Source organism: Lathyrus oleraceus, chromosome 5 (genome assembly GCF_024323335.1).
Source record: "Lathyrus oleraceus cultivar Zhongwan6 chromosome 5, CAAS_Psat_ZW6_1.0, whole genome shotgun sequence".
NCBI classification, from domain to species: Eukaryota; Viridiplantae; Streptophyta; class Magnoliopsida; order Fabales; family Fabaceae; genus Lathyrus; species Lathyrus oleraceus.
The window spans coordinates 354531660-354557603 of record NC_066583.1 but is presented as its reverse complement, the minus strand read 5'-3'; the positions used below and the strand labels follow the sequence as shown (position 1 = coordinate 354557603).

At 37.9% G+C, this 25944-nt stretch overlaps 2 protein-coding genes across 2 annotated transcripts; both read left to right on the top strand.

Moving 5' to 3' along the window:
- Nucleotides 1-1247: 1247 nt before the first annotated feature.
- On the top strand, nt 1248-2798 carry LOC127080658 (ribosome biogenesis protein ERB1-like). The gene is made up of 2 exons (XM_051020967.1): nt 1248-1388; nt 2082-2798. Exons 1-2 carry the CDS (start codon nt 1248-1250, stop codon nt 2796-2798), a joined length of 858 nt encoding a protein of 285 aa, XP_050876924.1.
- A 102-nt stretch (nt 2799-2900) lies between these two features.
- Nucleotides 2901-16000, top strand: LOC127080657 (uncharacterized). The gene is made up of 2 exons (XM_051020966.1): nt 2901-2924; nt 15350-16000. Exons 1-2 carry the CDS (start codon nt 2901-2903, stop codon nt 15998-16000), a joined length of 675 nt encoding a protein of 224 aa, XP_050876923.1.
- The last annotated feature ends 9944 nt before the right edge of the window (nt 16001-25944 follow it).

Sequence of the window (25944 nt, the reverse complement as noted above, 5' to 3'; positions counted from 1 at the left end):
ATTTGTTTGAGCAAAGTTCTCCTCCAGATCTTCCCAAATATCTCTCGCAGTTGATGCGTGTGAGACGCTATCGTGCAAAACTAGATCTACAACATTGATGATCCATGTCATGACCATTGAATCAGCCTTCTCCCAATTGTAAAAGTTTGGACTGGTTTTTATAGGTTTATCGATTGATCCATCAATGAAGCCTAACTTGCTTTTCACCCGCAATGTCGTCCTCATGGAGCGCGCTCAATTGCGGTGATTCTCGCCTTTGGGTGTTGTAGCTAACAGCGGCTTTCCTAGATTATCCGAGGGACCAAGGTAATATGGTGATGTTTTGTGACAACAAAAGTAGATTTTGTATTGCTGGAGGTATCATTCTTCTCCGCACTTTCATTATCTGAATCAGAACCTTGCTCTGATGCCATAATGAAATAACAAAAACTTTGTAAAAAAGTTTCTATATATTTAATATTATGCATAATTTACAATCATTATATAGCTATACAAAGAGAAAAATGGATTACATTTTAGAAAGTAAATTATTTTAGACCTTGACAAATTAACTCTAATTCATCGTCACAATGAATGCTAAACATATAGTTTATGTCAACCAATAATACTATAGCTCATTAACATATCTTATGATTTTTATTGATGTTAAATTTTATAGATATGATATATATGATAATAGTTTTTATCCAACGGTGAATTTTGTTAAATTGATATGTGGTAAGAGTTATCGAATGTGTTATGTTATTAAGTTTGACACTTTAATATAATTTGATTTTGATTATATATATATATATATATATATATATATATATATATATATATATATATATATATATATATATATATATATATATATATATATATATATATATATATATATATATATAAAGGGGAGAACATTGAAGTTAAGGTGTCACTTGAGGTAGGAGAGCATGGAAGAGTGGCAAACGAATATTTCAGTTCCTAAAAAACCTTTAAAAAAATAGTACATATTGGATTAGACGTTTATTGATGGTGTTTTAAAAAAACAAACTATGGTGTGAAAAATAAAAACCATGTTTGGTGAGATCTGAGTTTTGCACAAGGTTGAAGATGAACGAAAACGGTAATCTGAGTACCAAACTTCCAGTGTTCGATGGTAAGAACTGGAAATGTTGGATGATTTAGATGCATGTGTTATTTGGCGCTCAAGATGTTCTTGATCTCGTCAACGACAGTTACATTCAGGTTGCACTTCCAAAAATGCAATGGATGCGCAGAAAAATGTTCAGCATGATCTGAGGAAGAAGGATCAGAAGGTGTTGTTCTACATTCATCAATGTGTGGATGTGAACGTGTTTGAGAAAATTGTTGATTTGATGACAGCGAAGGCTGCGTGGGACACACTGGTGCGGTGCTAGGCGGTGATGCATCAGTGAAGAAGGTGAAGCTTCAGTCTCTATGTAAGCAGTATGAGAATATCAGCATGAAGAACAATGAGAAGTACCTGACTACATCTTCAGAGTGATTCTAATCACAAATGAGATGAAGTCGTGTGGAGAAACTGTCTCTGAAGAAAGTATCATTGAGAAGGTACTTAGATCTCTTACTCCTCGGTTTTATTCCATTGTTGTAGTAGTTGAATACTCTAAGGATCTGAGCACCATGAGAATAGAAGAGCTGCAAAGAAGTCTAGAGGCGCAAGAGTTGCGTCTGACTAAAAGAACCTCTCAGAGAGAGAGGTATAGCTGGCTCTGGAAGCTTCTTTTGTCAAGAAGGACCAGAAGCAGTCTTGGTCAAAGGCCAAGAAAAGACATGGTAGGTCTCAGGAGTCAAAAGCTTCCAATTCTAATGAGAAGAAACATCATAAGGGAGTGGAGAAGCTTGAGAAGAGAATGGTACAATGCTACTATTGTAATAGGTTTGACCACTTCGCTAAGGACTGTTGGTAAAACAAGGAAAGGAAGACAGAAGAAGAAAACATAAAGAGAGGAGAATATGATGATGACCTTGTGCTATTGATGGCTTATGAATCTGACGATGATGAACCTGTGCGATTGACGATTTATGATTCTGAAGGAGACTCTAAATATGTGCCATAGTCAGAAGATGACTCTGAATCTAAAGTCGAGTATGATTTTGAATATGAGTTAGAATCAAAAGATGAGTCAGAATCTAAAGATTCTGAAGAAGAGTCGGAATCTGAGAGTTCTAAACATGAGTCAGAGTCAGAAGATGACTATGAAGCTGAAGATGAGTCACATCTTGAAGGTGACTCTAAAGATGAAGAAGACTCTAGAGGCGGGTCTGATTCTGAAGGTGAATCTGATTCTGATCCTGATTCTGATGATGATACAGAACCTGGAGGTAATCCAATCTTTAGAGATAGAGCTTCTGAAGGAAGAGCTTATGAAGGTGGAGCCTCTGAAGGTGGTCCAACTTCTGAGGATGGTCAAGCATTTGATATTTTTCCAAAATCAGAAGGAGATTCTGAACAAGGTCATAGGCCACAAAGAATCAGACAAATACCAATAAGATTTACAGAGTTTGACATGTTGCAAGATATTGAAGTAGACTTTGAGGGAGAAGTCGTTCAGTGTGCCATGTTAGTAGACTCTGAACTAGTGAGTGTTGAAGAAGCTCTGAAGAAGAAAGTGTGGTTGAAGCCCATGAAAGAAGAACTTGAGTTTCTAAAGAGATTTGAGTTGCTGAATTGTAAGGCTGTTGTCACACCGTCAGAAACAAATCACAAATTGGATTCTGACCATGAAGGTGATGATATAAATGCTACAACTTTCAAGCAATTATTTAGATCCTGAGGATTCTGAGGTATATTAAAGGGACTTTGAAGTATGGAGTTTCTTTTCCTTCTGGAGATAAGACTAATTCAGAGCTAATGTGTTACTCAGACTCTGATTGATATGGAGACAGATTTAACAGAAGAAGTAATTCTGGATATTTGTTTAAGTATCTGGGAAGTCTTATTTCTTGTGTTCCAAAAAGCAACAAGTTGTTGCTTTGTCAACCTGTGAAGAAGAATATATTGCAGGTGTTGTGGCTGCATGTCAAGCTATTTGGCTTCTGAATTTATTGTAGGATCTGAAGATCAAGGTAAACAAGCCTCTGAAGTTGATGATTCATTACAAGTCTGCAATCAATCTTGCCAAGAACCCAATGTTGCATGGGAGAAGCAAGCATATTGAGACTAAGTATCATTTTCTAAGAAGTCAGGTTCATAATGGAGTGTTAGAAGGTATGCACTGTAACATCCAGAAGCAGTTGGCAGATGTTCTGACGAAAGCTATCAAGACTGATCAATTTCTTCGCTTAAGGAATGAAATTTGTGTTATTAGTTTTGATTAGTTAAATCCTGAATTAAGGGATGGTGTTGAAGGGTAATTTAGTATTTTAGTATTTTGCCTACGTGACATTATTATTTGTCTATATATATATATATATATATTGTAGTTGTCAACAGTTGTATCCACTGAGTATTATAATGCAGTGTGTGTGCAACTATTTTGATGTAACCGTTTTAACATAGTAGTAGAAGTTTGTTATTCTCTCTTCTTCCATCTTCATCTTCTTCATCTTATGCATCAACAAAATTGACATTATACTCATTATCCACAAAATAAATTGAAAGAAGACTTGCTCACAAAATATCTTACCATAATTTTTTAAAGATTAAATTAAAAGAAGAAGAAATCAAAATAGAAATAATGAATATAAGAGTTAGAGAGAAACAGAGAATAAACATTTTAATTGGGTACAATTCAAATTCATTGCAGTCATTAAAAAATGACTTACATGTGAAAAAGAAGAAAAATACAAACAATCGAGCAAAATGGAAAGTTGAAAAAAAGTTGAATATTGAATTTATTACTTTGATTAATGACTCATTCAATACCAATATCAATTTATTATATTTATTAGAAATGATGGCTTCAGGTATTATTTATGTTTCTTTTTATAAAAAAAATAGTTACTAATAATGTTAAACGATAATTTTTTTAAAAAATAATTTATTTTTTCAATTAAAATGCTAAAATAATCCGTTTTTCAAATATTTATCGGAATAATCACCTTTCTTAAAGCATGCGCTAGTTGGACTGACGCATCTATTTTTTCATTGAGTATAAATGTCATATCATTGGCACATGCATGCAATGAAACCAATGCGATTGACGCATGCATGCAATGAAGTCAATGCAATTGGTGCATGAATACAATACATCATGTGTATGCACAATTGCATGTGACGCATGTTCTATATAATTTTTTTTAAACATTTTTATATTTTATAATTAGAAATAATTATATTAAATAGATAAATGAAAAATAATTATTAATATTATAATATAAAGTTAAAATACATAACAATTGACAAAAAAATTAATGATCCGCCCGATTGAAACGTCACTCTGTTCCACACCCCGGTGCGTTAGCCTGCCTTCGAGGTCTCCCACGATTTTCCTGAGGTATTTGGGGTCTTTGAGTGCTGACATGATGCAATGGTGGCTGGTGTGAAGGTCCAGTGGAAAGTCCAACGATATTTGACATATTTGTCATCATTTCTCCCCAATAACTGGTGGTTGCGTATGGTTGTTGGTGGTTGGGGTTTGGTTCCTGGTTTTGAGTTTGGATGTGTGGCATGAATTGGTTGCGAGGTTAGGTGTTTGGTGATTAGGTGTATATGGTAGGGTGATGGTGTGAGGTTGGTCGTTGGGTTTGGGTGGGGTTACATTGTTCTTTGGCGGAGATTTTTTGTTGGGCGTTTGATAACGAAGCTCGTTGGCATGGATCAATCAAATACCTTGGCTCAGACATAAACTATGGCGTTGTAACTGAGCTAAACCATGCCATATAATATTGAGTTGGTCTATCACCTTGTATGACTAGTTCATTTAAGATGTGTTATCGTCGATTCCTCCAATGACGACATATATCTTTTGCGAAGTCTCTCTAATCGGAATAATCCCGTTGGCCATCGACTCTTTGTTAATGCTAATCTCCCAAACACGTCGGAGCTTCTGGAATTTGTTGTTGCATGCCAAACTGCAGCTTTACACGGTCACTCTGGTGCATCTCCACAGTAGTGAATCAAATTATTGGTGTTTTGTTGTCCAAACTGCAACATCATCATTGTTAACCTGATGATCAAGACCTAGACACGACCTCTAAAAAAACTGTAAAAGAATTTGACATGATTAGAGGATATGTAATTGGATAATTTTTTTAAATCAAAAGTAGAGTTGTTTAGTAGTAATACATTGTCTGGTCCTATGTGGTCTAAAACATTGCGATAGACTACTACAACGTGTTTGGGTCACCTGTTGTAGTTCATCCCCTTAACCGACCACCTAGATCGAAAAGATTAAAAATATATTAGTTACAGTTAGTTGTAGTATAAACTCTAACAAATTAGAAGATTTAAGATAAACTTACTTTGTGGCATAGGGGAATGTGAATGGTTTCTTGTTGATTGGGGCGAGTGACAACATTCTTGACCAACCTCATGCTTGTAGAAAATATGCGAAAGAATAAAACGTACAAGTATTTTTTTTGGCATTATTACACAGCAAACTATATAGATGAGACAAAATAGCTGAACCCCAACTATATGTGTCTATTTTATTTATGTTTCGTAACAACGACAAATACATAATTTTACCGTATTACTAGTACTTACAAGAAATAAAAAATTACCAAATAGAATCATAATATAACATCGAGCTTTAAAAAACAACACAAGAAACTACAACAAATAAAAAAACACTCATTCCATATGATAAGTAGAACAAATACAATAATTAAACAACAACACAAGAAACTATAGCAAATAAAATAACATCAGAAACAAATACAACACATAAATACCATAACTATGCGATTACAATCATCAAAATAGTTTTGTGAGAAGTATACATCATCCTGTGAACGTCTCTGTCAGTTTTAATATTGACCCAAAAACGAACTTCTCCATTTTGGTTGAACGTCGTATCAAGTCATTGAATTCTTTTGATCCTTTCACCATTTGCAATTTCTCCATCTAACCAACAGTTCAAGGTCCTATTAATATGTTCGAACATAACTACATTCCAAAGTCAGATATTCATCGCAGGCTGCACTATTAAAAAAATTAAATCGGTATTTCTCTTGTGAATATAAGGACACAAGTATGAATATGAAGACATTTTAAATAAAATCGAAGGAGAATGAAGGAAAACGAAAGGAGAGGGTAAGAAGTTGTATGGAAAATTATAGGAGGTGAAGCTATGTATTTGATGGATGGTGGAGCAGTAGCCACATGCATTGGCGCATGCATAGAGTAGACTATGTATGCTCCATTGCATGTGGCGCCTACACATGCATGCGCCAATCCTACTGACGCATTGGCGATGAATACGTCGATGCATGCAGTGCCAATGACTAACATTTTCATTTGATGCGCCAATGCAATTGGTGCCTAGGTTTGAAACATGATTATTTCGATAAGTATTTCGAGAAAATGATTATTTTGGAATTTTAATTAAAAAAATAGATTATTTAAAAAAAAATTAAACGACCAAACACGTGGAAGGAAATAACATATTCAGTTTTGATTTTTCAACACTTTACAATTTTGTAGTGAGTTTTAAGGGTAATATTGAAAAGAAAAAAATAGATCAGTCCAAAAGAGTGTATTTTTTATTTATTTATAATTATAGATTATAGATATTTTAAAATGGCCCAGAAGAACATCACATGCAATGAAGATATGTTTTCAAGTCTAATATTATTGGCGGTTTTAATTTTCGATCTTAAGGGTATCTTTGGATTGATAGAATGAGATGAAATAAAATAAATTTAAATTCTGTTATTTGAATTAATTAAAAATGGATGGAATGGACCAAAATCGGATGAAATTCATTTTATCTCATTCCACCACTTTCTATCACTTTTTGTACCCTCCAATTTAGCTTGAATGATAAAATTGCTCTCTTCCATCACTTTTGTACCCTCCAATTTAGATGGAATGATAAAATTGCTCTCTTCCATCATGGAATATCCAAACAATAGAATGGTATATTTATTCCATTCCACTTCACTCCATTCCACTACATTCCGCTCCTTTCCGCTCCGTTCGTTTTACCGTATCCAAACATAGTCTAAATAATTTTATGAGTAGCAATATTTTAGGAGAAAACGGATGATTTATTGATAATGTAAACTGTCAATCAATGACAATCATGTATTTCGCCAAATCAGTGTGTAAATTTTAAATTATTAATGTGATTTGACATTTTAAAATATTTTGATGAAAGTATGTGTAATACTATTTTACACTTACAGTGCACTATCATCAAACTTATATTTTATTAAGATGCATTAGCAAAAACGTGTAAGTGAGAAATTATATGCACGACCAATGTTTTCCAAATTAATTTTTAAAAAATAAGCAAATTAAAAAGAGAATGATACTTTAAAGATACTCAAAAAAGGTAAAAGTGCTATTACATTGATTCCTCTATATAGGAGATAAGTCACTTTTTAGATTAATAAATTGATCAAATATATTGTTTAATTTGTAAATTAAAAAATTTAATTATCCTTTATATAAAAGAACGGATAGTATCAATTAAAGGAGTACGACGGATGGAGTATTTGCCTGAAAATATAAGCCAAGAATATATGTTTTTCTGTTTTTTACTCCACATATGATTGAAAATCTTAAGTGATTGTGTTAAAAATCTCAATTGGAAACATTTAAAGCATATTTAGTGTTAGTAAATGTTATGTCTAACTTTTATATATATATAATGTGTATGGATGGGTGAGTCGGTATTGAAATATTTTCTTCATCTTAGTAAATGTTATGTCTAACTTTTATACTATATATATATATATATATATATATATATATATATATATATATATATATATATATATATATATATATATATATATATATATATAATGTGTATGGATGGGTGAGTCGGTATTGAAATATGTTGCTATCGATATTGTTATTTTCGTTTTTAAGATAAAGAATAAGTTCTAATTACGAGCAAAATCATTATTACAACCAACCAAAAGTCTTTACACATTATTTAAAACCTTGTTAATTACAATGAGAATGATATTTCACTATCCTCTCCCTCTTTCACCCGTTGAAATAACACATATATTAGACTATTATTAAATATATTTGATACACGAGGATCTCACAAAAGCAAGAAAAGATGTACATAGGTGAAATCTAATATGCACATTAAAACGGGGGAATCATTTTCTTGGACTCGGCATTTAGATGTTGTGGGATTCAAAAGATAAAATTGTTGACATATTTTAGTCTCTACTCACCAATGATGTTGACATATTTTAGTCTCTACTCACCAATGATGGAGAATTTTTAAAAATAGAACATTCTTTTATAAAATTAAAATAATAAAATAAATATTTATAAATATAATAATCACAATATTTAAACTAATTTTATGGGTAGATGGATATTCTTCCATTAAAAAGATTTTGATGAATGAATGGAATGAATTTTATTTTTAATTATTGGATTAGATTTGATTCGTTAAACAAATTTTATTGGATTCTTAATGTATTAATGAAAGAGAATGTTATTTTCACCATTAAGGTTGCATCGCACACCTTTGAAAATTCAAAAATGCTTTTTTGTGTTTGAAGAGGCATTTCGAGACACACCCAAATGACACAAGTACTTCGTAATTCAGTCACACATCTCATTTTTGTCAAAAACGGATTTAGAGATGCATCTATGAATATTATTTAGATGTATCCGGATATGCATCTACGTAACACCCCATGGATGTTTTATAAGCAGCAACCTTGTCCTATATTTGATATTTTTTAAGCCAACATATTTTAGGTCATTTTAGACCGTAGTTTAGAAGGAAAACACATACATTAATTTCTTAAAATATTACTACACAATTATAAAAAAAAAGTCATACAATTATCAAAATGTACCACCAACACATGATTTGTTCCGAAAATACAAAAAAAAATACAACCTAAAACATATGTCTAACCCCTCAGCTTTTCCTCCGCATGTACTGCAAGACATTATGTGTGTCGACAATCATGCATTCTACGAGGTTCAATTGAGGACTACATTCCTAAAAAAGTCCATCCTTTATGCCTGATCCTCCCATATGCATAATACGTCGACAGACTGACGCCACGTCCTCGGTGTGGTCATCCCTAGCCTTCAGTACCTCTTAATTAGATGACCTAGGTGGTCTTCCAGAAGCGTCTAGTGTCATGATAATGTATGTGACATTGTCATACCCCGATTTTGGTCCTGAATTTTTTCCCCTTTTTCATTTTTTTTGGCACTTGGCCTAAAGTTCATTTGCATACATTCATGACCAAAGGCAACCATCTACCTCCAAATCCTTAATCATGTATCCATAATCATTTCATCATTTTCGAATTAATTCTAGGAGTAGCGAACTAAGTTCAATTTGATTTTGATCCAAAATTGACTTTAGAGATTCAACTTGATTTTGAGGATTAGATTAATTTTGGAAATTATTTCAATACTTTTTGTCGATTTAATTTTAGAAGTTTTGATTAATTAGCCATGGTTGTATTATTTGTTGGTACACCATTTAACCATTTTTTTCTTATCATAAAAAAATTCTGCATGAGTTTACAAATTTCAGCCCATATCCAAAATCCATATCCATTTTCATTATCCATTTGGAACCAATTTAAACCATTTCATATCCAAAATCCATTCAATTATAACAATTAACCAACTAACCCAAAGTTCATTAATCCAAAACAATTATCCAACAAAAACAAAAAGACTTTACTTTATCATGCGTGGATTGGCTAAATTGAAAGTATGCATTAAAGATACACATATGTTGCTCTTGTCAACTTATCAGAAGAGGGAATACAGAGAGAAGCTAAAGCAAATAAAAAAAAGAGAGACTAATTTGCTAAGCGAATTGTCTAATGGTGTTGTTCACAAACACACTGCATTCACGCTCTCACTCTCCTCTTTTTCCATCCAAAGTGCCAGTGATCCAAAACCTCACGCTTTCAATCTCTTTTTCTTCATTCACATTCTTAGCTCCATCCAGAATTTGTAAACGAATCGCTACACTCCGAGAAGCTAAGACTACTTACAAGGCAATGGTCTCCCGCGATGGAAACTTGGGTAAACTTTAAGTCGGCTACCTCTTTCCTGAGATTGGCGGAAGAAAGTCTGCACACTTGCAACCATACCACCATGCCATGATACACCTCCAAGTCTATTCATTAGTCGGCGCATCAAGAAAGCAAGCATGTGGTTGTCCGTTGCCGACCCTACCAATTCACGAAGCAATAATGTCGGTCGTATGGCACCAACAGCAGCTGTTAAATATCATAACAAAGAAAACAATACACAAAGACAACAAGCAGCAGACTATGACTTACGGAGTAGTTTTTTTAGTCCTGCGACACCTGCAATAGCAAGGCAACGCTCAAATTCCAATGAGATACTTGGTGGATCTATATAAGATCCGGCATACTACTCATCCCTGTTTGAAGACAATCAAGAAAACAAATTTACATATGGGATGCCCGATCATGACATTGCCCAGAATGGGTCAACATCAGCCACTGGAATTTCTCAGAAGATATCCACAGAGAGATCTTTTCAGGTTGCGAATGTAGGAAGAGGATGTAGAAATCCTAAGATGGAACTTGTTTAAAACAAAGACCGAAATGCATTGCTCTTACTCCTGTATTGATATGCAGCAGCCTGGGAGTGGGGTATTGTATAATATGCATCTATTGACAAACTTCTCATTGTAAATGTTTTGGCACAAAAGATGGGCATGCCACTGTTGCATTCTATGACGAAAATGACATCTAAGGCCTTTCTTTCAATCTTAACATGTGGGGAAACTCCAGAATATTTGATCACCACAGCCTTTCCAAATGCAACAATAGGATTGCAATGCGCCACCACACCTAATAGGAACAAAAACAAAGATGGTAAGGAGAAGAAGAAACCTTTAGCAGAACATCAAAGCAAAAAAAAGAATTGAGAAAAGAGAGCATCGTAGGCCATTTCTGAATCATACGCAACCACTCTGCAGAACCATGTCACTACGAGTTTGCAATGATAATACTCCACACACATTCCAAGTAAAACCCGCTATGAGAAAAATCATCCTTGTGCATCCATGAAACAGTCACAGACGTGGCAAACCAAAACCAAACTATAACAGTCATTGTTTGAAGAAGCTTTTGCTCCAAATTTCACTGCAGTAACACAAAATAACAGCAAGGCAGTTAAATTTCAAGAAAATTCCCAAATTGGCATTAAGACAAAACAGAGGGAGAAAGCTTGAGCTCAAATTACCGTTCCGAAATCCAAACATCAAAGAGACCAATCCGATTCTGAGCACATGAAAAGTGGTTTGCAAAGATACTTCTTGGAACCACCATACCAAACTGAAAACCCTAAATTTGTGAAAGATAAATAGTGGGGAAGAGAATCAGTAAAGGGGGACGAGAAAAATTGGAGGCGAACAAAATTCCACCAAGAACCCTAATCCCAAAAACGGCACAAAAAAAAACGTCGGTCCTATACAAACTCCCTTTAACCTTCTAACCTTCGACATGCCACCACACATCCTCTGTTCTCGTCTTCCTTCGGTCGGCGGCCATCACGGTTTACCCTCCGTCAACAGTACCACGTGAACACCAAAGCTGACCTCTGTGCGATCAACAAACCGACGACAAACATTTCTCCGATCTGCATCAACAAACGACCTCAAAATACACCACCACGTACAAAACGCCGTTCAGTTTCGGTAGCTACTTCTTCACCGGAAATCATTTGAAAACACGGTATACCAATCTTAACCTTGGACTAGTTTTTCTTACTGTAGAGGATTGAAGAATGTCTCTCTCGCTTTTTTTTCTTTTTTAATATTGATTTTCTTTCTGTAGAAATTTGGTTGAGTTTGCTGATATATTGTTGAATAAGTGGAAATTAAGTGTTACAGGTTTTTTAAAGTTAATATTTTTTTCTCACTGCTAAAAACAGACACATGGTAGGTTTTAATATTCTATTTCTAATTAATTTTTATTTAAGCCTAAAAGGATAAGAAATTGTTTAGATACCATGGTTTTATTTTTATTAAAAGTTTCTTATCCTTAAAATGTTAATTTGTTTATAACTTATAATAACAAGTGGGTTCTTGTCCATTTTCTTTGCTATTGGTAGCTTACTGGCATGACTTTAATCCTTTTTAGATTGGTAGTTCTTAATTAAATCATCAAATAAATGCCAATTTAATAATACTGCTTGATTTATGTATATATTTTTCATCTTTAGGAATCCTTTCATTTTTTTTATGTTTATACTTTATTATACTCATAGTTTCATTATTGTTTAAATAACATAGATTTGTTTTCTTTTAATTTCATCATCTATTCAAACCGCTTTAAACTTTTAAAATCACACTTTTCTCGATTCAATATCGAGCCCATTTTCATACCCTTGTAAGTCGATTGCTTTTAAGTATCGCCATCAACCTCACATAGCTTACTCTTGGGCTTTCTTACAATGAGCCGGTTCTCTTGCACCTACACTCATACTTTGCATTATTTGTTGTTTGGGCCCGATTTAATTATTTCATGATTTTGAATCCCCATTTGACAAAATGTACCCCACTCCCCCGATATGTAATAATTTTGTACTGTTTTATTTGTTTGACTGTCTAGTTAGATAGCTAACACAAGAATAAAATCAACCATTTCCAAAAAATACAAAAATAATGACTCGATCCAATGTCGAGTATTTTCTCAATAAACAAATCAATTCATTTCTCCCTCCCATTCTATTCCATTTCTTTCAAACTTTCATCAAACACTTGATTCAACGTCAAGCCATTTTTTCTAATAAAAACTCAAAAATATTAATTCATATTCAAGACCCTTTTCAATAAAGATGGAAGTGGAACGTGGTGTATACCGCGCACTCCTGAGACTAGGATTCGAGATGTATATCTCGCCAATCCTACCTCTCGCCATCATCCAAATTTATCCACTTTGTTCTCTCTCAAACACTCATTCAAATTTCTCTTAAACGTCCATCAATACTTGATCTAGGGTCAAGTCATTTTCACAACAAAACTCAAAATACCTAATTCTTATTTAAACACTTTTTCAATAAAGATGGAAATGGAACATGGTGTATACCATGCACTCCTGAGATTAAGATTCGAGACGTATGCCTCGCCTATCTTAGCTCTTGCCATCATCTAAAATTGTCAATGTGGTTTCTTCAAACCCTTTCTCAATCAAACCCAAAAATACTTAATCTCTATTAAACACTTTTGCCAATAAAGATGGAAATGGAACATGGTGTATACTGTGCACTCTTGAGGCTAGGATTCGAGATGTATATCTCGCTCATCCAAGTTCTCGCCATCACTCAAAATACATCAAACCAATCAAACTCTTTTCTCGCCGCCGTGCGATTAATCAAAAACCTTTTTCATAAACAAAAGGTATCTTGTCTTAAGTGATACAAAACAATGTTTCGGCCACGATTGTTGAGTCGAGATAAGTGACGCTTTTTCGAATGTAGATTTATAAATCCGTTCGATGTGTGGTATGCGTCCACTCCTCATCTGTTTTGGGTAAAACAATGTTTTCGTCGATTAATACAATATAGCTTTCGCTAAAATCGACCAACAAACAAACATTTTTCTACCCAGAACTACGTAAGCCTTGACTTCTCTTTTGAGATACGTAGGAGCAGGATTTTTAAATCTTGTCAGGCCCACTAATAAAAAACTTAGGTTTAGTCCTTCGTCGAAAAATCCAAAAAACATTTCTTCTTTCTTCTATTCTTTCTTTCCCACCTAATGAACTGAAAAGCCTAACATTCCAAACTAACATTAATGCACACAACTGACCTAATGGTTCCCGTTGAGTACAACGGACGTGAGGGGTGCTAATACCTTCCCCTTGCGTAAACGACTCCCGAACCCTGATATTGGTTGCGATGACCATATCTTATCCTTTCATTTGTCTTGGGTTTTATCGATATTTCCCCTTTCCTTTTTAGGAATAAATAAAGTTCGGTGGCGACTCTGTTCAGTCCATCATTGCGAGCGTGCGATTGCGCTTCGCTTTGAAGTTGTATCCCCATTTTTCGAGGTGCGACAGATGGCGACTCTGCTGGGGAATATCAAGTCCCTAAGCGAGTCAAACCTAGTTAGGACGTTTGTGTGCCTTTATTTGTTTAATTGTGTGGCTTTTCCTTATTTATTGCTTTTTATTATCTTTATTATTATATTGATATATATGTTGTATATTGGTCCTGTTGGGTATTTGATTGCAAACCATGTGGGAAAGACTCTACACCCGAGTCTAGAGTGAAAAAACATAAGATAGGACGATGGTTGAGTAGTACGGACTCCCGAGGTGAATACTTCGTAAGATTCGGTACGAGAACCTCACTTAGAGTAGATCCTTTTGCAAATATTGTCGCCCGAGGTGTATACCTCGTAAGCTTCGATGTTTCAAAGGGGTCCATGACTCTAAGAACCTTTTAGAACATTGAACCTTTGGCCAACTAGAAATGATGGTTGCGTAGTATGGATTCCCGAGGTGAATACTTCGTAAGAATCGATACGAGAACCTCGCTCAGAATAGATTCCCTAGATGGAGTTGATGACCGGAAAGTATTTTCCGTAAGCGTCAAACAGTCTTTTGAATCCATGACTCTGAGTACCCTGTATAGAACCCAGTCGATGGTTGCGTAGTACGGACTCCCGAGGTGAATACTTCGTAAGAGTCGGTACGAGAACCTCACCCAGATTAGATTCCCTTGATGGAGTTGACGACCGGAAAGTATTTCCTGTAAGCGTCAAACATTCTTGTGAATCAATGACTCTGGGGATCCTTTGTAACAAAGCCCTAGATCATACCCGGTGAGAACCCCGTTTTGGAAAGCAATCAAATTTATCCATACCTCCGACCTTTGAACCTATCCAAAGAAAAAACAAAAAAAAACATTGCATCCATCCATTCATTGAATATGCATAAAAAGCAAAACTCTTAGTTTGTTTCGTATTATTTCAGGAATCCAAGACTTGTTAGCAAGATGAATCCTGAGAGAAGAGGCACTTTTCAGTTCAAATACAAGAACGTGGACCTTACCAGCCTACAGAAGTTGAGTGCCAAAGTAACACCCCTCAAACTCAACAGCTTCGTACAAAACTATGGAAGAATTCTCGACATCCTAAATGAGAAGATGGACATGATGACCACAGTGACTATTGCTCAGTTCTATGATCTACCTCTACGTTGTTTCACGTTTTCTGACTTCCAGTTGGCTCCTACCTTGGAGGAGGTTGAAAGGATCATAGGCCGGAATTTGAAGGATCATAATCCATTTTCTAAGCTCGATGAAGATATTCCTCCCAAGAGGATAGCTTCAGCTTTGGGTCTGAAAGTTTCTGAAGTCGTGGACAATTGGGATGTGAAAGGACCTTTCAGTGGTTTTTCTAGGAAGTTCTTGGAAGATCAGGCCAAGAAGATGGAAAAAGAAGGGAATTGGGAAGCCTTTTATGCTGTGTTGGCCGTGTTGATATATGGGATAGTCCTCTTCCTAAATAATGACCATTTTGTGGACCACCTGGCGGTGAGAATTTTCCTCTCTGGTAATCCTGTACTGTTCCTCTTGGCAGATATCTACTACACTCTCCATGATCGTCATGAGAAGAAGGGAGGAATCGTCTTGTGTTGTGCGCAGTTGCTGCATGCCTGGTTTAGATCCCATATGCCCGAAGAAGGTCCTTTTGTCTCAAAGGAACTCAAGCCCTGCCAGAAGTTGGCTTCCCTCACCTCCAGTCATGTTAAGTGGTATATCAGGGATTGGGAAACCGAGAATGTGATTGTCAGCATTGGAGACTTCCCCAATGTTCCGTTGATAGGAACCAAGGGTTGCATCAACTATAACCCTGTGCTATCTCTGAGGTAGCATGGGTACCCTATGAATGGCCCTCCAAAAGCTGAAGCTCTAGAGCCTTTCATCTTACATGGTGTTGAAGCGGATCATCCCATGGTGAAAAAGATCAAGAGGTCTTGGCAAGCAGTTATCAGGAAAGGTAAGGAGTTGGGTAAGAGAAATGTCACTGCCCAAGAGCCTTACACTCGTTGGGTTAGAGAGAGGGTTCAGATGATTAAACTCCCTTATCCATTTGATTCTTCTATCTATCCATTGGTTCCGGAGCCAGAACCCATATTACCTGAAGATGTAGAGAAGCTCAATGCCCGTATCAAGGAGTTGGAGTTGGAAAATGCTGATTTGAGAATCAGGCTTGGCCGAGTCTCGATAGAGAATGGGAACTTGAAGGACGATCAACAAAAGAAGGACAAAGAGCTTGAAGTCTCCAACAAAAGAGCTATAGAGTCTGAAGCAAGGAGAGAAAAGTTTGGACAAGCGCTCTATAGCACTAAATCGGTGTTCAAATCAAAGGAAGAGGAGTTGGATAGAGCTTTACTCCGGATTCAAAAACTCAACAAGACTCTGGAGCTGACCCTTGAAATGAAAAGGGAAGCACGGCTGATTTTCGAGATTCATACTCGTGAACTGGAGAATACCATTCAAAAATACAAGGATACTTTGGAACGCGAGAAGCTGAAGACTGAAGAGTCAGAAAGAGCTTGCACACGGTTGAAACATCATTTGGATCAAGCCGATGCTAGAATCCAGGCACTTGAAGGTGGGGATCAGGATGCTGCCTATATGGTGTTGCTAGGGGAATGCAGATATTGGAGAAACCTCTATAGGAACATAGAGGTGACCAAGGCTGAAGACGTGCGCATTATCCAAGATCTCCAAGGGCTTTACACTGAGTGGAAGGGCAAATTTCTGAAGCTGTCCGGACTTGCGAGTTCCATCATGCGTGAGCTACCTGAGAAGCTGCAAGAAGCTGATTGGTGCATGTGTCCAGAGAACACCCCGCATCAAGTCTTTAATTTCATTAAGTTTTGTAAGGCAATGTTAGAAGGGTTAACTACCGACCTTGCTACGGTTCGGAAAGCCCATAAACCATGAGCACGTTGTTTGTATTTGAACTTGGATATGAGATTAATGAAAAATCGCTTTTGAGATTCATTTTATTGTGTTTTATTTCCTTATTATTTTAAATATTTACAAACAAGTGTTGTGACCATTTTTGAAATGAATGATTGAAACTAACCAAGAGTTTTGCAAACAAAATGCATCCATACATGCATTCATGCATTTTCAAAACAGAGTCTCATTCTGTCCTTTCTTCCTCCAGTTTCACGCTGAATTTTCAAAACCAGTATAATACTCATGCCAGAGCTCGTCAAAGAATGGAAGATCAAGAGCATGAATTGGAGCGAGTGAGCTCAGAGCTCGAAGACCTACGTGGAAACATGGGTCAGGTCATGGAGATATTACAGGTCATCAGGGCAAAGTTAGACACCCAAACGACGGTTGTTTCAGAAATCGCCGGTCCATCGATTGAACCCCAACCTGCGAGGACGGTACCAACAACCTGTCCAACCTATGGTTTACCTCCCGGTTTCACGCCTATAGTTGAAGGCACCCCTGGTTTTGCACCATCCGCTCAGCAGACGGCTCCTCTACCGACTATCAATGAAAATAATTCGGTGGTTCACACGTTCGCACCTCCTCTCGTTCGTGCACATGTGCAACCCTACTTTGAGGACCAACAACATGCTCCAGACTTTTCAGATGAAGATGAGGAAAGGCAGGAAGACATAAGAGGGATGAAGGAGAATTACCAGATGCTGGAGAAGAGGTTGAGGGCTATGGAAGGTGACCAAGTTTTTGGTGCCACCGCTAAGGAGATGTGTCTAGTATCAGGTCTTGTGATCCCTGCGAAGTTCAAGACCCCAGATTTCGATAGGTATGAGGGCCACTCGTGTCCTAAGAGTCACCTTATTATGTACTATCGAAAAATGGCTGCGCATGTAGAGGATGACAAACTTATGATACATTGCTTCCAAGACAGCTTGAGGGGTGCTCCCTCTAAGTGGTACTTAAGCCTTGATCAGAGTAGGATTCGTTGTTTCCAGGACTTATCTGATGCTTTCATCCAACATTATAAGTATAATATGGATATGGCCCCAGATAGGAGGCAATTGCTCAGCATGTCCCAGAAAGATAAGGAGTCTTTCAAGGAATACGCGCAACGATGGAGGGAAGTGGCCTCGCAAGTCGAACCACCTCTGGCTGAGAAGGAGTTAGCGGATTGGTTCATGGATACAGTCAAACCTGTGTTCTATGAAAGAATGGTAAGTAGTGTATCTGCAAGCTTCTCTGACCTGGTCGCCGTGGGCATAAAGGTCGAACTTGGATTGAAGAATGGAAAGATGATGACTACCTCTGAAACATCTGGTAGTAATGCCAAAAAGTTTCCTGGAGGATTTCAAAGAAAGAAGGAGGGTGATACAAATGCAGTGTCAACCAGTCAAAGAAGGAGTCATTCATGGAAGAAACAACATCAACTTACTCAACAACACCAATTTGTTCAACAACAACCAATTTATCCAGTACAATATGTTCAACAACCCTATGTGGCAGCTGTCACACCAAATTTCAGCCAATCACAAGCTTCAGTTTATCAACCTATTCAACAAGCACCAGTATACCAGCAAGCGCCCGCGCCACCTACTTATCAACAGCCAAGGGCACAGGCTCCTCGTCCACAAAATCCTCCAAATCAAAATAGGGTACAAAGAGGTAGAGTTCCGTTTGCTTCAATCCCTATGACGTACACTGAGTTGTACCCATCGTTACTATAGAAAGGGTTAGTGACACCCAGATCTTTGGGTCCTCCACCAAATCCTTTACCTCCATGGTACAATCCGGATGCCCATTGTCCTTTCCATGGGGGTGCCCCTGGACATGATTTAGAAGGATGTTATTCTTTAAAGCATATTGTGCGAGACCTGGTTGAGAAGAAGATTTTGTCGTTTCGAGACGTCGGACCCAATGTCAAAAGTAACCCTTTGCCAGCGCATGGTGATGTTAATGCTGTCGAGGATGTTTCTGATGTGTGTATAATCAAGAACGTGGAAGATGTTAAAACTCCGTTGCTAGCGCTTCATGCAAGATTGGTGGGGGCTAGATTGATTGATACATGTCACGACAACTATGAGGAATGTGTCGTTCATCCAAGAGGATGTAAAGTGGTACAAAATGACATTCAGAGCTTGATGGATCAAGGTGTTTTACAAATTTGTGGTCCAACAACAAACGAGGAAGTTTCAGTCATTGAACCCGTTTTTAATATACCAGAACCGTTTGAGGTAACTTATCACAGAAGAGATGTTGTTCATCCATCACCCGTGGTAGTTTGCATGCCCACCCCATTTCCTTTTGAAAGTACCAAGGCAGTACCCTGGAAGTACGGCATAACAGTGGTAGATGGAATGGTAGATGGGAAGCCCAAAGCTGCCGAAAGTGAGAAAGGCTTGAAGAATGTTGACGCCGACATCACTAACATCGCAGGGACAAGCAGGATGACCCGCAGTGGTCGGATTTATACTCCCAATTTTAATGTGAACCCTCAAGAGCCAACAAGGGGAGCTGCAAATGTAAATCCTACCCCAGAGCATGGAGGGGCACAACCGGCTGTGCAAACAGATGAAGCAAGTGAGTTCCTAAGAATAATAAAGAAACCTGACTACAAGATAGTTGATCAATTACACCAAACACCATCAAAAATATCTATCTTGTCTTTGCTTCTGAATTCCGAAGCTCATAGGGAGGCTCTGCTAAAAGTGCTTGCTCAGGCTCATGTTACCCAAGATATAACGGTTGGCCAATTTGATGGAGTGGTCGCTAATATCACAGCCTGCAACACTCTAAGTTTCAGCAATGAAGAGCTACCTAAAGAGGGGAAGAATCACAATCGCGCCTTGCATGTGTCCATAAAGTGCCAAGAAGATGCTCTGGCCAGAGTCTTAGTTGACACTGGATCATCCCTCAATGTTCTACCAAAGAGGGCACTCGCTAAATTGTCTTACCAAGGTTCGGAGTTGAAACCTAGTGCGCTTGTGGTGAAAGCATTTGATGGTTCGCGAAGGATAGTAGTTGGGGAGGTAGAGTTACCGATACAGATTGGACCGCATGTATTCCCCATCAATTTCCAAGTCATGGACATAAATCCAGCTTATAGCTGCCTTTTGGGACGCCCATGGATACATGCTGCTGGGGCAGTAACTTCTACTTTGCATCAAAAGATGAAGTTTGTTGTGATGGCAAGCTCGTTATTGTCTCAGGTGAAGAAGATTTTATCATCAGTCAACTCTCCTCTTTCCGTTATATTGAGGCTGATGAGGATGCCTTAGAAACCTCTTTTCAAGCCCTTGAAATATCCAATGCCACACTTGAAGAGGTTAAGGATCCTATTGAGAAAACCAGTTTGTCGTTCGCTTCTTTGAAGAGTGCAAGATCAACAATTGAAAGTGGAAGCCCTGCAGGTTGGGGGTAAGTCATCAACGTCAATGAGAAAAATGACCGTTTTGGTTTGGGGTACAAGCCTTCTACTAATGGAGGAGCCCTGGTCCCTGCAAAGGACCGTGTGCGGAGCATACAAGAAGTTTTCCTGAGCAAAGGATTTATCCATGGAGATCAAGTTGGTGCAGTGGAAGATGACACTGAAGATGGAGAAACATCAAATCTGATATACCGGTGTGAAGCAGCCCTAACAAATTGGGAGGCAGTTGAGATTCCAGAAGTTTTTCCTGTGTCAAAGTAATTTTTGTTTTCCTTTGTGTTTTTGAAAATCCTTAGCTCTGCATAAGGCTAATGGATCATTTGTAGGGCCCCTTTTGAATTTCAAAAAAAATCATTATGACAAATAAAGAGCTTTTTGTTCAAATTCTTGTCGTTCATTTATCTGTTGTTTTTCCTAAAATGGCAATCCTTTCAAAAACTACAAAAATACTTTTTTACTTCTTTTGCATTTTATTTCCATTTCTCTAAAAAAAACCATCATTAAAAAACATGCAGAATAATCAATAACCCAGTTGAATTCGATGACCCCGCTACTTCCTATAATTTTGAACTCCCCATCTACCAAGCGGAAGAGGAGAGTGAGGAAGATTGTGATTTCCCAGAAGAACTGGAAAGGATGCTCGAGCACGAGTCAAAGGCCCTTCAGCCACATCAAGAACCAGTGGAAACAATCAACCTTGGCACCGAGGAAGACAAGAAAGAGGTCAAAGTTGGGACTACACTTGAGGCAAGCATCAAGGAAAGATTGATCAAGTTGCTACATGAATATGTAGATGTATTTGCTTGGTCGTATCAGGATATGCCAGGTTTAGATACCGATATTGTGGTCCACAAGCTACCACTACAGCCAGATTGTCTGCCAGTGAAGCAGAAACTTCGAAGAGCAAGACCCGACATGGCTCTAAAGATTTGTGACGAGGTGAAACGTCAATTTGATGCCGGTTTTCTAGCAGTTGCAAAGTACCCTCAATGGGTAGCCAACATTGTGCCAGTACCCAAGAAGGATGGAAAGGTCAGGATGTGTGTTGATTACAGGGATCTAAACAAAGCTAGTCCAAAGGACGATTTCCCCCTGCCACATATTGACACTCTGGTTGACAACACTGCTAAGTTCGCAGTCTTCTCCTTTATGGACGGATTTTCAGGTTATAATCAAATTAAGATGGATCCAGAGGACATGGAAAAGACCACATTCATCATCCCTTAGGGAACATTTTGCTACAAGGTAATGCCATTCGGTCTCAAAAATGCTGGGGCAACTTACCAAAGAGCAATGGTCACTCTTTTCCATGACATGATGCACAAGGAAATTGAGGTTTATGTGGATGATATGATTGCAAAATCCCAAAGTGAAGAGGATCACATAGACCACTTGCAAAAGCTATTTGAGCGTCTTCAGAAATTTCGACTACGACTGAATCCTGCTAAATGCACCTTTGGTGTACCCGATCTGGAAAGTTGTTTGGTTTCATTGTTAGTCAACGAGGAATTGAGGTAGATCCAGACAAGGTTAGGGCAATACAAGAAATGCCTGCTCCACGTACAGAGAAATAAGTTAGAGGATTCCTGGGACGTTTGAACTACATCTCTAGGTTTATATCTCATATGACTGCTACGTGTGAACCTATATTCAAGTTGCTCAGAAAAGATCAGGCAGTTGAATGGAATTCTGACTGCCAAATGGCTTTTGAGAAGATCAGACAATACCTGCAAGAGCCCCTTATTCTAATTCCACCTGTCCAGGGGAAACCACTCTTTATGTACCTAACTGTGCTTGAAAAGTCAATGGGATGTGTGTTGGGACAACATGACGAAACCGGTCGAAAGGAACATGCCATCTATTATCTGAGTAAGAGATTTACCGATTGTGAATCCCGATATTCACTCTTGGAGAAAACTTGTTGCGCTTTAGCATGGGCCGCTCGTCGTCTAAGACAATACATGATTTGCCACACTACTTTGTTGATATAAAAAATGGATCCAATAAAGTACATCTTTGAAAAGCCTGCTTTGACTGGAAGACTCGCTCGTTGGCAGATGTTACTATCTGAGTACGACATCCAATATGTGTCTCAGAAAGCCATAAAAGGGAGTGTGTTGTCTGATTACTTGGCAAACCAGCCCATTGAAGATTACCAGTCGTTGAAGTTTGACTTCCCGGATGAAGATATTATGGTAGTGAAAGACTGTGAAATCCCAGGACTTGATGAAGGACCTGAACCCGGATCTCGGTGGAAGCTCATGTTTGATGGTTCCTCCAACTACATGGGGCATGGCGTAGGAGCTGTCCTGTTGAATCCGAATGGTGGATACACTCCTTTCACAGCAAGGTTGTGTTTTGATTGCACGAACAATATAGCAGAATATGAGGCGTGCATCCTAGGCATCGAAGCAGCCATTGATCTCCGAATCAAAATCCTCGAAGTATGTGGAGACTCAGCCTTGGTGATATACCAAGTCAAGGGCGAATGGGAAACCCGTGATACCAAGTTGATCCCATATCGTGCCTATGTCATGGAATTAATAAAATACTTTGACGAAATCACTTTCCGTCATATCCCGAGAACTGAGAATCAAATTGCTGATGCTTTGGCTATGTTGGCTTCAATGTACCAAGTCAGATTCCATAATGAAGCACCTCTCATTCAGATCGAGCGGAAAATTGAACCCGCCTACTGCCAGTCAGTTGAAGAGGAAGCCGATGGTAAACCCTGGTTTCATGACATCAAATGTTTTTTGCAAAATCAAGAATATCCAACAGATGCCACAACCCTTGACAAGAAAACATTAAGGAAGTTATCATTCAAATTCTTCTTAAGCAATGGTGTGTTGTATAAGAGAAATCACGACATGATTCTGCTCAGATGCGTGGATGGACGTGAAGCAGACATGTTGATCAAGGAGATTCATGAAGGATCCTTTGGGACTCATGCCAATGGACATGCCATGGCCAAGAAGATTTTGAGAGCTGGTTATTACTGGTTGACCATGGAATCTGACTGCTTCAATTATGCTAGAAAATGTCATAAGTGCCAAATATATGCCGACAAGGTACACGTGCCTCCGACCCTACTACATGTTTTGACGTCACCTTGGCCTTTCTCAATGTGGGGCATTGACATGATTGGCGCCGTCGAGCCTAAAGCTTCCAATGGTCACCGATTCATGCTGGTTGCCATTGATTACTTTACCAAATGGGTAGAAGTCGCCTCTTATGCTAATGTGACAAAGCAAGTGGTTGCACGGTTTCTCAAGAAAGAGATCATTTGTCGTTATGGAATTCCAAGCCGGATCATCACAGATAATGGGACGAATCTGAACAATAAGACCATGAAAGAATTATGCGAGAGCTTCAAGATTGAGCACCATAACTCTTCACCATATCGTCCAAAGATGAATGGCGCTGTTGAAGCCGCTAATAAAAACATCAAGAAAATCCTGCAAAAAATGGTAAAAACCTATAAGGATTGGCACAAAATGCTACCCTTTGCACTGCATGGATACCGGACTTCCGTCCGCACTTCAACAGGGGCAACCCCTTTCTCTTTGGTATATGGGATGGAAGTAGTTCTCCCAATTGAAGTAGAGATACCTTCAATGAGAATCTTGATGGAGACTAAGCTAGAAGAGGCTGAGTGGATTCAAAACAGATTTGATCAGCTAAACCTCATAGATGAGAAGCGAATGACTTCTTTGTGCCATGAACAATTATACCAGAAACGGCTTAAAAGGGCTTTTGACAAGAAAGTATGTGTTCGGGAATTCAGAGAAGGAGACCTCGTGCTTAAGAAGATCTTGCCAATACACAAGGACTCACGTGGGAAGTGAACTCCCAATTATGAAGGCCCATATGTTGTGAAGAAAGCCTTCTCCGGAGGTGCCTTGATTCTCACAACTATGGATGATGAAGAGCTCTCACACCCCGTGAACTCTGATGCAGTTAAAAAATACTATGCCTAATAAAAACCCGCTAAATCGAAAACCTGAAAGGGCGATTTAGGCAAAAAAAGGGTATCCCGGTGGATTGAAAACCCGAAAGGGTGATCCAGGCAAAGGTTAGGGGCAAAAGGCATAAACTGCATCAGTTGTTACTGATTAACACCGAAGAATTTGAGGTGGAAGATTAATCCAGCCACTCCCCTTAGGAGCAAGGCTTTGGGGGAATCATATCTATTAAGGATGTTAGTGGTCACTGAATTCAATGTAAACCTTTCCTTATTGCCATTTTCCAAAAAAAATGTAACACTCTATGGAGCTACGCCATTTGTGTGCTACCATTCTTGAATAAAATACAAGTTTTCCCAATCATTGTTAGTTTGTGTTCATCTACGCTATTCTTTGTTATGCAAAATGTCATTTATTTGTTAATAATGAAATTTTGAAACTTGAAAAAGAATTTGAAATTTAGTAAAAAGAACAAAATTACTTTGATATATGTGAAAGTCAAAGGAAAATCATTTGTTTTCCCGAAAGCCTCAAGGTTGCATAAATAGTCCTGGATCACCAACAAAGGTCCCCATGGAATATAACTCATTGATCCTCTAGAAGGATGGACCTTTGGTTATTTATAACTGTCAATCATGATAGTTTCTCCTCTGGATGCGCCTGTTAATTGTACGGGTATGAGTTATTGGTGTTGAGGAATCAGAATCTCTGTAAAAAGCCTCTACAACTCCCAGTTTGCCAAGTGTCAGCATTCTCATAGTCATGATCATTCATATATCATGCATAAAAGCATTCAAATCATGCATAGCCGAAAGGTACTTCGTGCTCATTGTGCATTGACCTAGGTCTTGTTGTTGATCCTATGTCCTTGGACCTCTAATTCCAGTTTGTCTTTGGTATCCTTAAACCAACATCCGGTTTTCACGGTCATTTTCAAGTCCAATTGTTGTTGGCAAAATCCGTTAAAAGCTGGTTGTAGTCCATTGCTTACGGTCAGAGTCCAATTGTTGTTATTCCAATATCATGTCATATATGAACCTGTTTGTTCAAATGCATTCAGGACATATGTGAACCTGACGTTGATTTTTATTCCATTATCAGGTCATATATGAACCTGTCGTTCAAGCTATTCAGGTCATATATAAACCTGTTGTTGAGCCTTATTCCAGTGTCAGGTCATATTTGAACCTGTTCTGAAGAGTTTTTTCCTTTTTGTTCAAGTGCTATTCAGGTCATATATGAACCTGTTATTGAACTTTTATCCATTGTCAGGTCATATATGAACCTGTTGTTCAATACTATTCAGGTCATATCTGAACCTGTTGTTGAGCCTTATTCCAGTGTCAAGTCATATTTGAACCTGTTCTGAAGAGTTTTTCCCTTTTGTTCAATACTATTCAGGTCATATCTGAACCTGTTGTTGAGCCTTATTCTAGTGTCAGGTCATATATGAACCT

Excerpts from the sequence above, each read along its gene's own strand:
- LOC127080658 (XM_051020967.1), top strand. The coding sequence starts at position 1,248 with ATGGATGCGCAGAAAAATGTTCAGCATGATCTGAGGAAGAAGGATCAG. Across the intron at positions 1,389-2,081 it reads AGGCTGCGTGGGACACACTG|TCAGAAGATGACTCTGAATC; the intron begins GTGCGGTGCTAG and ends TATGTGCCATAG.
- LOC127080657 (XM_051020966.1), top strand. The coding sequence starts at position 2,901 with ATGGAGACAGATTTAACAGAAGAA. Across the intron at positions 2,925-15,349 it reads AGACAGATTTAACAGAAGAA|TTGGCTCCTACCTTGGAGGA; the intron begins GTAATTCTGGAT and ends TCTGACTTCCAG.